The sequence below is a fragment of the Accipiter gentilis genome, chromosome Z (genome assembly GCF_929443795.1).
Source record: "Accipiter gentilis chromosome Z, bAccGen1.1, whole genome shotgun sequence".
Taxonomy (NCBI): Eukaryota; Metazoa; Chordata; class Aves; order Accipitriformes; family Accipitridae; genus Astur; species Astur gentilis.
In genome coordinates this window covers 35,252,863-35,266,737 of record NC_064919.1, presented here as the reverse complement: position 1 = coordinate 35,266,737, position 13,875 = coordinate 35,252,863, and the positions used below count along the sequence as shown (strand labels likewise).

Sequence of the window (13,875 nt, the reverse complement as noted above, 5' to 3'; positions counted from 1 at the left end):
TTGTTTTCTTTGGAAATCAAAGCCATTATTTAATCAAGTCCATCATTAAACCAGTTATTTTAGCAATAATCACATTTCCATTATGGGAAGTAGAGGGGGTTTGCATTGTTCTCTTGGCTGTTGAAACTCCAGTGCAAATCCATCTGCCTCCCATAGGTGTGTCTAAAGAGCTGCTGCATGAGGTGTTCTTTGGAAAAGCTGAACCTTTATATTTTACCTACAGAAAACAGTGATCTTCTGTTGGTATCAAGGGATCTGCTAACATGTTGACAAATACTGACTTGTAGAAAGAGGCTAAAATCTCCCATCCAACTCAGATAATCTCCTCAAATTAAAATCCAGAATGTGAGTCACTTTTATTAATCTGAGGTCACTGATTGAAAGGTGTTCCCCATTCAAGCAGGAGGGAGGAGGGACAAACCAAAGTGCCTGGGAATATCATTCTCTTCTTTTTCCACTCAGTTCCAACAGTTCAAGCTCAGGCAACCTGGGGAAATTCAGGCCCTCCTTGGGGGCTCAATTCAGCAAAGCTCGCTCCTGAGACAGCTGGGCTGACTGGCTATTTTGTGGCCACTTTGGGTATGGTAAATGCACTGGACATCACGCTTCAGCACTGTGCTTGACCAGCATCTAAAAATGTGAATATGAATCTGAGATATTTGGCTCCCAGTTTTATAAAGCAGTTGTGTGCCTGCCTAATTTCATGTATGTGACTATCTTCAGTAAGACTGAACCGTGTGTTTAGTAGGGACTGAGAGGCGCCAAGCTGAAAGACATCTGGTTTATTGCCATGCAAAGAACAGCCTTTTCATATTGACTGTAACACTCACTTGCATCTGTGGTTTGATCATGTCATTTAACTTCTCTTCCTCGGTTGTTTCATCTGAGAAGTCAGATTGCTAGGGTTTGCCTTTTTGACAAGCGATGTAGGAGTATTAATTCATGAGTGTGTGCCCTGGACTTCAGAGAAGTCTGTCAGTATGAAAAACTATAATTAAGAATTGTTTGCGCTGCATTTGAAAACATTTACACAACAGCCTCATCCTGAGCACAGCTGACTGTTTGCCACTACTGCTCAAAGCAGTAAAGGTTGAACATGCTCAGCAGGATCAGAATCAGACTAAAAATTTACTTTTAAGACAGCCATTGGAAATCCAAAGTTTGGGAAGAACCTAAAGCTTTTAGAACCAAAGGAGACTCCAAAGGCCAAAGCAGTCAGTGATAGCTTTCCACCGACTCCAGCAGGCTTTGAACCAAGCTTGTATCTCCCATAGTTCTCTCAGATAGTTATCACTTCATCACCTCTTCATCTTCTGCTTCTTTCAGAAAACAGGAATCCAGCAAGCTCTTCAAGCCTGGGGACAAGTCTTTCTGACATCAAGGAAAGGGTAGGAAACAGTATGTTGCTTCTGCACCAGCTATCAAAAATCTAGCATCCTAATTTAAAAATAAAAATGGAAAAGAATTGTCAAGAATCAGAACACATAATTGTGGGAGTGAGCAGCTTTTTCCCTTGGGCTGAATTTGGACTTGGATTTGATCTTGAGATAGCTATGGAGTTGTAAAACTGGTTTGATGGAGTTGTAAAAAAGTCAGTATGATGCTGAAGGAAAAAAAACACAAGCTTTTGGAAATAGAATAAAGAAGGATTTTTGGATTTGAGGGAGTCAGGAGCAGCACATCTGTTTCACCTGTAGACGCTGGATCCACGTGGAGATGGTGAGTGATAGGGAACGGGAAATGATGGGCAATGCCCACCAATGCCCTCCGTTATTCAGATAAAACCAGTTTTGCAGGTGATTGTATCACATGCTATTGTCCATTTCCTGCCTTCTGCACTCCTGCTGAGGATTTCCTGGAAATAAGGGGAAGAAAAGAGATAGATGCTGTGTAGCCTGCTAGCCTGTACAGTTATCTAGGGTGCGCAGGAAGATGTATGGAAATGGTAAAAACTAATGCTGAGAGCTATAACACAAGAGCAGGCAGGAGCTGTTTTATCCAGTTGTTGATGGAAGAGTAAGGCTGAGGTAAGGGGTGGGGGAGCAAAGGTGATAGCAGCAATTCATTTTGGGGAAAAATGTAGAAAAAAAGCTCAAGTGGAAAACAATGCTTCTTGGCTAGAGCATTCTGTCTGCAGAGGGTGGCCTGGCTAGATGTGGCATTTGGCACAACTTCTCAATGGTGGGCAGAAATGAGAGTAGGCGGGTGGGAACTTCCTACTGCTTCAAGTTGAGTCTCTGTGCCCATCTCACTGACAAAGGGTTGATCCCTGGCCAGGGAGTGAATGAACAATTAGCTGGGGAAGGAGCAATAATAGGAAGATAAAGGATTGCTGGGGAGGTAGGGAGCCCAAGACTGGGGATGTACGGCAATGGGACTGGGATCCTTCCCCAAGGGAGCAGCAGCAGTATATAGCAGGAGGGCAGGGGGATTGAGAGCTCCTGTGTTGCGGTCTGGGTTTGAGTGCTGTAGGAGTCCAGGGCTGTAAGGAGCAGGAGGTGTGGCTGGTTGTGAGGGAGAGGATGGAAATTTAGATGGTGCATGCTGAGGTTGACATTTAGGGAAGGCGGAGAGAGAGAGAAAGAGTTTGAAAGGAGGTCTGGGGTCCTGCTTTGGAGAGGAGCAGGAAACTGTAGGAGATTTACACGAGAAGAGAGGACAGGAGTCTTTCCCTGGCACCCCGTTTTCTACCCACAGCTTCAGTGGGTAATGCCAATGTCATCTGATGCAAAGCTATGCCTCCCTTCTCACTCTGTCCTCCCAAGTACCTCAGGGCTCTTGCTCCCCTAGGGCTTTCCATCTCTTCAGATGACTCTTCAACGCTGATGTTAGCCCAGGAGGCTGTGCAGCCACGTTATGCAGCAGGCTGCCCCAGGAAACCGGCTATAGAAGGAAAAAAGCCATGCACCCCCACACCTGGTGATAGAGTCCTCCACACTGCAAACCGTGGCTGTTTCCATGGTGCTGCACCATGAGACTGGCTGTCTCTGGTGTCACGCTCCAGCCAGATGCACGATACCTCCGGCTTGAGTCTTTTTCAGCTTTGGCTCCCCTTCTCTGTTGTGGGAATGAACGGCGTCTTCTTTTGTTTAGAAAATCTGCTAAAAGACCTGCTAGCAGAGACCTTCCACTTCCGACCAAAGTCATATTGATCCATTCACATTGGCTGGGCTTACTCTGTCCCGGTGAAGTATGCTTAATTGTTGCCATTTAACCTTCCACCCATCATTTGTGAGCTGGGCAGGGATATGGATGCACCTGGCCACTTCCAGCTGTTTGTTGTCAACACCCATTACAGCTTTGTTTAAGCGGAGGAAGCAGATCTTGTTAGTACTTTTCTTGTCAGTGATGTTGATTCCCTTTTTGGCTGCAGCATTTCAGGCAGTGGCTTCTGTATGAATGTGCCAGAGTTGCGGGCCATAATGATCTCATTTTGGAGAGGACAGAGGGGTGATGTGGCTTACATTTGCCTGACTCTGAAGGCTGCTTGTTCCATGTCAGTCCAGCCACAGTTGTAGCTGCAGCAGTCATCTTCTGACTTGAGTTTTCCAGATACTGGTAGTGCTGTAAAAAGCTGCTACCAAAAAAAAAAGGCCATTGAATAAATGTTCCCTTCCCATCACCTCTCACTGGCTTGTTATCTGTTGTGCAGTCTCAGTCCAGTCTGAACCAACTGTAGCAGGAGAAAGAAGGCACACATGAAAAGGGGAAAACCATACAGGGGGACTTTACAGGAGGATGCCAGTGTCTAAGGAAGCCAAAAGCACAAAGCCACAGTATCTTGGCTTCAACTGTATGCTTCCCTTGACCATAGTATACCATACAGTTGCAGTATTTGGCATCTTCTTTTGGAGGTCAAGACTTTGTGAGACTGGCTGAGGTTTCCCTAGAAAGGAATACCATTCTGTAGAGTCACGTATGTTATTCAGGAGGGGAAAAGACCACCTGGAGCTTTTCTGTTCTGCTCAAATACAGTGTGCTCCCCTCACCTGTAACCATGCTTAGGCAAAGGTTTTGCAGACATTTTGAGATGGCCTTTGATTAATTAATCTGATTCAACAAAGCACTGTTGACTTGATGAACATATGGCTGGATGCTTCAGTCTGAGAGAGGAAGGTCTCTCTTTCCTTACATTCTTCCTTTGCTTTTCTGCTAGGCACTGTATCCTCTGGGACAGAGCTAAGGAGCTGTGTGTGTCAGATTGACTTGCAGAGCTGATGGTGCTAGTATGATGCATGCTCTGTGCTAGAAGGCAGTGAAAAACCCTCATATCTTCCCAAAGGCCAGATCTCCCCTTGCCATATGGGTGACACTGCAAATAAACTGACCTGTGACTCTCTTCTTTACTCTTTATGTGGCAAGGTGGGAAAGGCAAGAAGTCTTGGTGATTTGATCCCCAGAAACCTCCCTCATTAGCACAGATCCAGCCGCAGAAACAACACTGAGCTCCTGGGAACTGGCTGAAATTTGCTTTTCCCTGCCTCCACTGTTAGCGTTCCCATTGCTGGAGCATCCTGGGCTCCTAGACCTGGCCTCTTGCTTCTGTGTCAGAAAGAGGATTGAGGGCTTTCTCCCACCCAGAGAGATGGCTGGGTTGCACCCTTAGTGCTGGGGAGCAGCAGGAGCAGAACTCAGTAGGACTTGGCAGCCCAGGAGTAACCAACTATTTCTCTGTCACTTTTGGAGGTGCTTGGGAAGAACATGGCCAACCTCACCCTGGCTGGGACCCTTCCTTGGGTTCTTCACTCTGGAGAGCATTTAGTATGGCCCTTAGGTGGCACAATGAATGCTGCACGGCATTGCCACTTTTGGAGGGAGTCAGCAAGGAAAAGATTTAATGACCTGTCCCTGCTGTGGGCTCATCAGTCCTGAGCAAACTCCCAGAAGCTGTGGCTGTTTGCTGGGGAGGGGATGGTGCCCTTGGCTGTCACTGGTGGCCTGCTCAGAAGGTACAGACCCACTGCAGATGGGCTGATTTCAGGACCCTGCAGTCCTTTGCTAAAGAGAAGGCCAAAAAGAGAAATTTTCTAGAGATGGGGCAAAGGTTAAGATTAAGAGAGGAGGTGAGAGCAGAGACCCAGGCGGTAACCATAAACTTGCCAAAGCTGGGACATTCGGCAGGGTTTTCTGTGTCCTTCAGTTTGGCTTGGGCTAATAAGGAGACTTCTAATGACTCACCCAGCAGGGGAGGCACGTGTGCTGTGAAGTCCCTGGTTTTCAGAGATAAATGTCAAATTGGAAATCCCCAAAGCCTGATGGGTGGAATAACAAGCCTCTGAGATTTCCCATCAAATGCTCTAATTTTGGCCAGTTTGGGCTCCCCAGGCAAGGAATGTCAGTCATTTCCTTTTGTCCCATGGAACATGTCAGATGGAGAAGGGAGTGAAGTGAAATCTCTGGAGACAAGAGATGGAGGGTCTGGAAATATTATGTCTCCTGGAGTCCTGGGCATGCCAAGACTCTAGAGAATTGTCAGTGGGGGAAGGAGCAAGACAAGAGTCAGTTAACGCCTAAAAGGGAAGTTTCCGAGAGCTTTGGGTGCCAGCCTGACAACCTGTGAGGAAAGAGCCATGTGAAGAATGATGATACTGGCATGGCTTGCAGCATACCCTTCCTCACAGCCATGTCAGCTAACTAGCCCATGTATGCACTAACCCATTCCCTGTTGTGGCTGTCACCCTGGGCATTACTATAAAGATTTATTAGTGGTATCTGGCTCTTCTTAAGAAATAATAGAAAGGTTACCCTCTTTACACATGCCCAGTTGTTTCCTAGCCTTCACCTTACCTCCAAATCAGTTCTGCTTGTGCTGTTGCAGCTACTTTTCCACCCTTAATTCAGAAAGAAAGGGTTGTGATGGTGACTCTGTTTTTCTGAGTAAAACGAGGAGGGGGGGGGAAGTTTTCCCAGCTGTGTCCCAAAAAATCCAGATACACAGAGGAAAATCCAATAAATTATTAACTCAGTCTTTCCATCTGCAGATCATGGTGTTTCTGGTTGTTTTTTGGTTTTTTTTTTTTTTTTTTTTTTTTTGTGTGTGTGGTTTTTGTTTTGATTTGTTTTGTTTTTTACTGCTAGCTGCCTTCTCCCTCATGAAAAGAGAGAATCTCTATCTGATTTGAGGTGCAATGTCCTGAGCCTTTTTCTGGCAAGTACCTGGATGATGGCTTACGTGTGGTTTTGTGCCTTTTGAATGAGGACAAATAAATTTGAAGTGACCTTCCTGTACTCCTCTCATCTCCTTGTGAGAGCATAATGTGCAAGAGAGCACCTTTATAGGCAAAAGATTACAGAGTTTATGCATTGGTTATTCTTTACAGACTACTGATTGCGATACACTCTTTTTTTTTTTTCTGAGGGGGTGAGGTGGTGCGAGAAGGTATTTTCAGGCACGAATTTTTGATCCAGATGATTAATGTTTGTTTTAGGAAGTGGTGGGAAGAGGCTGGTGAGAGCTGCCTGACAGGCACTGACACAGCAATGCCATGAAGCTCAATCCCTGCCTCCACTCAGGTGCTGCTCTGCTCTGTGACCGGAGGCAGGTTTGATCCATGTGATATGGTCAGAAAAATGGTTTTTGTTTGCTGCCCTGCTTGCACTCTGGTGATGAAGTGTGGGGCTGCTTGATGGAGACACCTTGGCAGCCCCTTGACACCACATGACTGACTTAAGCATTTTCCTGTTTCTTGACCTCCTGTTTTCCATCCAAGACTCCTTGCAAACAGTTAAGCAATCCACCATAATTACTTTTTTTGCCTTGCATCCCAGTTTTGCTACGTGGCATACCCAAACACAGTATTTTCAATACTGTTACCTAGATAATCTCAGCTGAAAGGACTACCAGAGCACCACTGGCCTTACAAGGCTCCGACTCCCCAGAATAACCCCAGGAACTGCCTGTGCAGTTTGGCCACTTCTCACACAACTCACCCTTAACCAAGCTGTGAGATCCAGCCATTTCTTGTGGTGCTTTCACCCCATCTGCTGCGGCCAGCAGTTTCTGATGTTGCCTCCGGTTTCCTGTGTCCCGTTCACCGAGCTGAAGCTGAGGCCAGCACCCAGGCCACAGCCTGCCTGGTGTTGGCTTCCTGCTCCCCATCACTGCCCTTGGCTGGAGGATTTGAAGCAGCTTAGCCACTGACCCAGGCTGGGCATCCTGCAGAGTTGACTGACTGCCGTCTTCACAGAGGCTGACTGCTGGGTTCCTGCCTCTGTCTTTTTTTTTTTAGTCTAGGTTGGGCTGTGTCAAAATACATGCTGTATGCTTGAACTTAAATTCTTAGGCAATTCAGAGTGGTCTGTAGCTGTGACAAGCCCTCATAACTACTTAGCAAGCCACCAGTTTTTCTGTCAGCTTTGGCTGCAAACATTTTTTTGATATAACTAACTGGAAACTTAAATCAAGCCTTTGGACAAAAAATATAGATTTCCTTCAGAAATGCACTAAACCCACCCCATTTCTTTGCTGATCGCCTGTTCATAGAAATGTTTTGGGATTTAACGCAACCCTTGTGCGATGGTGTGAGAAATACCACCATCCCTTGTGCAAATCTCAGGATGGGCAGTGCCAACCCCCACCACTCGCCTTTGGAGTGAAGCAAACAACAGCTAGATGCCAGTGTGGCAGAGGCTTGCAGGATCATCCTAGGCTAGAAAGTGCTCTCCTCTCGCAGTCCTGCAGCACAGAGCATATTCCTGGCAGCCTAAATGTCTGGGTGACTCAGGCCAGATACCTGGATCAGAGAGAAAAGGTCAAATTCTTCTCAACTCAATGCACATAGGGGACACCCCCCCCCCCCCCCCAAATTGGAGCGCAGCGGCTGCAGCTGCCACCTGGGTGCCCAGGACCGGGTGATGGGCAGCTGCATTGCAAGGCGCAGCACCAGCCCTCCCCTCAAACCCAGCTTTTGCTACCAGCTGCGTCCTGGCCCACAGCGGCATTACCTCAGCCCTGCTGGGGAGGAGGGAGGCAGAGCACATCACCTCCTCAGAGACCCAGACGCTGCTGGGTGGTTTCTTTTTCCACTGCATTAGCCAGCTCAGATGTGGCACAGATGGGGAATCTGCAGCCTGTGCCCCCGCACCGGCTCCCAGGGCCTCAGAGGCGCCTGAAGCAGATGGGACAAAACCCTGCTGGGGCCCAGACATGCTTGGCATTGCGGCCCGGGCTGGGGAAGAGGGGCGAAGCCCTCCAGCGCATCACCCTGCCCCGATGTGGCACTGCGCTCCGTGGTGCATGTTGGCCACGGATGGATGGGCATAGGGCTGCATCACGTGGACATGCTGCTCCTGTGAGTGCCAGGGTCAGCGCTGGCACACAGGGCAGAGGCAGACGAGGTGATGCCTGTGGGCCTGCGCAGGGACTTTTTTGGAACCCGTGCCAGCCATTTTGGGGAATGGAAACCCAGCTTTTCATCCAAGTGTTCCCAGAGGACAGAAATGACTGGACTGGAGGGCTGCTGAGCAGGGCTAGGAGACAGATCCTGTGCTGCTCCTGAGATATGTGGGTGAGCACAGCTTGTGGTGCTGTGGAGCTGGAGGGAGACTTGGGATGGGGAAAGAGGAAGTTGCCGGGAAAGAGCAGGATGCCTTCTCAGATCCAGGGTACACCAGGGTTGAGGCACCCAGATGATGGAGGCAGTGCAGTCTCCTGCAGGGTGGCATGGGTGGAAAGCAGGAGCCGCACTGCTCAGGTAACTATGGAGCTGGAGGTGGTGAGAAAGAGGGGGTTTGGGTTAGGAGGAGCAGCAGAAGCTCTGCGTGCCACAGCCCTGTCAGGAGGAGCACGGGGAGATGCTGCTGGATGGAGCCTGCAGAGGAGCAGGAAGAGCCCAGGGATGGTGCTGCCACCCCTGTCTTACTGCCAAACAGGGAAGGCTCCAGGCTAGGGTGCACCATGCTTTATACCAGGACTTACCTTTATCCTGCCAGAAATCGATTTTTATTTTATTTTATTTTTTTTTTTTTAATGCTGGAGAACTGAAAAGGTGAGGTCGCCGTGTGCTGGCAGGGCCTGTGGCTCTGGCGGTGAGCCTAGGGGCCGATGGGGAGCAGGGCAGTGCTACGCTTTCTCCTCGGCTGCAGAGATGCTGCTGTGGCCGGGTGTGGTACACTTATGTCAGTGACTTCATGGTGATGCACTTTTACCACCAGCACCATCCAAAGCCTTTCATAACAGCAAAGCATCTGGAAAAACCTTGCCTTCCACCTAACATGCAGCTTTGTTTTCCAGTGCAGGGGAAGAGGCACACATCAAGTGTTTAGTGAGTCCTGGCCCCTGCTCCAGGCTACTCCAGAAAACCTATCCTCAATTTTGGTGCGTTAAAAAAAATAAAGCTTTCAGCTGCTACTGAACAAAATGCAAGTATGCTGAAACTACAGAAACTAACCTCCTTCTTTCTCCAGTCTGTCAGCTGCTCGTGTAGCTAACTCCTGTAACTGGGCCCATGAGATTTGGGGCTATTTTCTAAAGCGCAGCTTCTGATGGGGAAACCCTGCTTTTATTAAAAAGGACAACTTGCAGAGTTCCTGGTTAGAGAAATCCTAACAACGTGACTGCGTGCTCAGAAACCTGAGATAATGCAAGGGAACTTCCAGTGAACTGCGGGAAAGAAAAAAAAAGGAAAATCAGTTTTGGATGTTCAGATGGGGATAGTCCAAAGGCGTCTGTGCTTTCTTGCTTCTTGAAGTCGGGCTGCGAATGAAAGCCCCAGGGCTGGAAAAGGCTTTTGGGTTGGGTTTTGGGTTTGGGGTTTTTTTGTTTGGTTGGTTTTTTGGGGTGTTTTTTCTTCCGGCAGCTGGGAGCCGCGCTGAAGGGATTTAGGAGCGAGCAAAGCACGGCATGTCCTGGCCCCCGCGGGCTTTGGACGTGTCCCTCCCCACCGCCGTTGCTGTCGGCGCGCGGTCCGGGTCGTGTTTTTCACTCTGTTGCGTTGCTAATCGTGAAATAATACCTCTCCTTTTTTTCAATCTTTTTGAGGAGCACGTGGTGTACTCCCTTTCCCACCCCTCCACCGCGCCGCCAACCCTGCGGGGCGGGGCGGCCCCCCCCGCCCCCCCGGACCGAGCCCCGCCCCGCCGGGCCCGGCCCCGCCGCCCGGCCCGCTCCCGCGCCCGCGCCCGCCGCCGCGCCCGCCGCGCCCACCGTGCTGGGGCCGCCCGCCGCCGCGCTGCCCGGCTCCGCCGCCGGCGCTGCGGGCCGGCGGGGCGCCTCGGCCCGGCACGGCCCGGCCCGGCCCGGCCCGGCTCGGCACGGCCTCGCGGGAGGGCGGCTGCGATCCGCCGCGGCCGGCGATGGGAGATGGAAGGAGCCGGTGGTGCGGTAAGGGGCGGCGTGTGCCCGTGCGGGTGCGGGGGGGTGCGCTCAGCCGGGGCACTTTTTTCCTTTCGTTTACTTTTTCCTCTTTTTTTCTTTTTTTTTCTTTTTTTTAATCTATTTTTCTTTTTGTTTTTTTCCCTTTCCGTTTCCTTTCCTTTTCCTTTCCCTTTTTTTCCCTTGTTCCTTATTTTCATTTCCTTCTTTTTGCTTTTCCCTTTTCCTTTTTGCTTTTCCCCTTTCTTCTTTTATTTCTTCCTTTTTCTTTTTTCCTTTTTCCTTTTTGATTTGCTTTTCCTTTTCTTTTTTTCTCCTCCTTTTTTTCCTCCTCCTTTTTTTCACACTACCCTAAGGCAAAAAGCTCGGAGCCCACTTCTGCACTTATGACTGCTAGATCCCCAGAGTCACCAACCGCACCAGGGAGGCCACACTGGGACCTCCACCCCAGGGTTGGGACGCCCAACCTCCATCCTGCACAGTTGGTTTTGCTTCTGTCTTAAGATAACTTGTCTCTGTAACCAATCAGCACTCTTGCTGCAGTGACAAGCTCTCTTAATCATATCACATTCTCAAATTGAATGAGGTGTTGTGAGAAAGCCAGCATCTTTGGCTGAGTAGTAGCATTGTGCTTTCTGGGGCGGAGTGGGGTTGAGATGAATTCACCAAAGATGTAAAGTTTTAGAACATTAAATGCACGCAGGGACACTCCTGTGCAATTGTGGTGTTATCTTCATCCTTGCTACCGAGGTCTGGAGCTACGCTTCTCAATGGGAACATAAACATAGTTGTAATGAGCTTGGACTTCATGCAAACTCACTGAAGATGCTAACTTCCCATATAGACACAGTATTTCCATGCCATAAACAACAATTTACCTGGCTCCCACAGGGTGCCAGTTAGTACATTGTCAGGCAGAGCAGATCTTTGCATTATTGAAGCAATTTGGGTGTGTAATACGCAACTGCAATTACTACTGCTTTTGCAGCTTCAGTCAGGCTTTAATTCTGTCTGTGCATGGGGCCATTAAAACAGAGGGAAAGTCAAATGCAATATTTCTAATGAAACTGGTGGTTGCACACCCAGTGTTTGAAGCAATTGTAATAGGCTGCTGAGAATCATCAAGCCTTTCTGGTTTAGCTAGTAGAAAGAAACCTCTTTCTACTCCAAATGCTTTTTCCTCAGTCATATCCTTAGCTGATGTGTTTTCAGCAGATGTTACCAGTTTAATGCTAGCCATGAATCTGACCTCGCTCTGTTGATTTACACAGACTGAGAGTTTGGCTACAGAGATGTTGGGTTTGGGGTATGCCTTTGGTGGGAGAAGAGGTGAAGTTAAACCATGTGGGAGTCCCTGAGCAAATGCTCTCCTTCAATTACAGCCTTGGTTCACTGCAGAAAAAACTATAAGAAAATCCTTCGTGGTAGTGGTGGTGTTAAAAATGATTCCAAGAAACTTAAGCGCTGCTCTCTTCGAAAGTCGATGCAACAAAAAAATTAGGTCCTCTTGATACATAAAGAAAATTCTTGCACAGCTTACCTGTGTTAAAGGGGTCCTCTTGTGCTACTGGTGCTTGAGCAGATTATCTGATTTACTATTGCTATTTCTGTGCCATCAAATGGAGAAGGAAAAGAGCAGTGAAGATCCTAATGAACACACTAGTGGTGTTTCTTTTCAGCAGTTCAGTGAATGTCTTCGCTGTTGTCAAGCTGCATAGCTGAAAGACCTGGAAGTCATTCAGAGTATTTCCCCCCTACACACACACCCGACAGTCCTTTCTATTCTTGCCCATCTTAGCAGGAAAGTTTGGCATTTGGTTTTGCAGCTTTGATTTAAAGAGATGGTTTGGGGTTTGATTCCTGTGGGATGAAGAGGCAGTCTGTCTGCGGGAGTGCTGTGGACCAGTGCCACAGAGCATCCTCTGCAGTTGAGTGGTTCTCTCCATGGGTGTGCTCTAAGCCAAGTGCTGGGAGCTTCAGCGTCGGGGCTGGCGGTCGAGGCCGCAGAAGTGACACCCCGCACATGGCTGTCAGTGCAGAGGGAGGACGCTTTGGCCATGGCTGATGAACTGTCCTTGCGCATGCAGCAGAATTGCTTGCTTGAAATGATCCCTGCTCCATGGAGTGGTGGGCTGGCAGACCTGGTGATTTTTTCTGAGGTGTTGCATGTGTTTCTTTTTGGAGTTCCTCTGTGTAGTTGCAATGGTCCTGAGAGAGAGCAAGAACCTGGGGTACTGCTGGGTGCTTGCCTAAAGATAATTAGAGGTAGCACAATGTAGTGGCTTAGGGAAGAGAGCCCAAGGGAAGGGGTAGCATCTGGAGAGTAAGATTAGGTGGGCCCCCAGGGTACTGGAGAGCCATCTGCCAAGCTGCTGTGCTCCAGCTGAGGCTGGGCAAACCTGTGAACTGCTGCCAAGACTGAAAGGTCGGGGCAGTCAGCCACCAGCCAGAGTACCCCGTTCCACGTCAGCTCTGCGACGCAGGCACTGGGGATCCCTGGGGTGCAGCAGCTGGTAGCGTTGGTTGGTGCAAGGTTCGTGGGCTCGGCCAGAAGAGGTGGGAGCGATGTCCTTGGGCTCAGCGACGCATGCCACCCATTCTCCTTGAAGGGATGTTTCCTCGCAGCTGGCTCTTGATGGAAAGCTGGCTTCTGGCAGAGCAGGAATTTCACAGTCTAGCTCTCCCACCCAGACCCACTCCATGGCCTGGGGCGTTTGTCACATCCTGGTGGGTTGTAAGACTGTGTGTGGGTCCTTGCCTTTTGAAGTTTGGCTGAGAGGAGGTATGTGTGATAGAGAGCTCCTCTGGATCGTCACCATGTGGAGAAGTGGGAGTGGGGCCATCAATGGACAAATTTAGCTCTTGAGCAATTTGTGTCTTAAGCATCTGAATCTCCTTCTGAAGGGATTTGTCTCCTCTGGCACCCATTGGAACAGAGGCTGTTTCCACTCGTTTTTTCCTGTTTTCACAGAGATGAAGTTGGGGGGGGGGGGGGGTAGAAATTGGATGCTTCCATGGGATGAAAAAGCTACTTGAGACCAGCTCTAAGTGTCTGCCCGACACTTCAGTGCTGCTCTAAGTGTGCTGTTCCTCTCAGGAATGGCACTGTTTGAAGTACGCTTCTGCAGTATGTTTCCAAGTGCTTTTTCTGAGCCCAGCCACTCCTTGCTCTGAGATGCCTTTTGCTGTTGTGGTAGCGCCTGTTAGAGACCACAGGCTCCTGGGGTGGTAATGCATCCTTATTCTCTGCATTACAGAGATGAGCAAGGCGGGTTGTGGATGGGGCTTAAAAGCAGGGTGGGGTGAGGGCACCCGCACCTGTGGGTGCGGGCTAGGTTGCTACCGGTTGAATCAGAGTCAGAGCAGTTCAGGTATTATCTAGCCCTTGAAGCTTGAATTGCTCCTGAATTGACTGTACTTCCTGGATGCTGGAAGCAAACAAACCTGCCGGGGCACTGTATCAAGCTGTCTGTCAGGGATCAAACTGTCCATCAGAGTGGGACCTCTGCACTTCCACCTTCGCCAAGCGCCTTGGCCACCAGCTCTGGCTGCAGGAAGCGCGT

At 49.3% G+C, this 13,875-nt stretch overlaps 1 protein-coding gene across 1 annotated transcript in view; it reads left to right on the top strand.

The window, feature by feature from the left end:
• The first annotated feature begins 10,236 nt into the window (after positions 1 to 10,236).
• Positions 10,237 to 13,875, top strand: part of PSD3 (pleckstrin and Sec7 domain containing 3) — a 120,588-nt gene continuing 116,949 nt past the window's right edge. Inside the window, exon 1 of the mRNA XM_049795262.1 lies at positions 10,237 to 10,321. Within this exon, the coding sequence (XP_049651219.1) occupies positions 10,301 to 10,321 (21 nt within the window). The 5' untranslated portion in view covers positions 10,237 to 10,300. The remainder of the gene's footprint in view (positions 10,322 to 13,875) is intronic.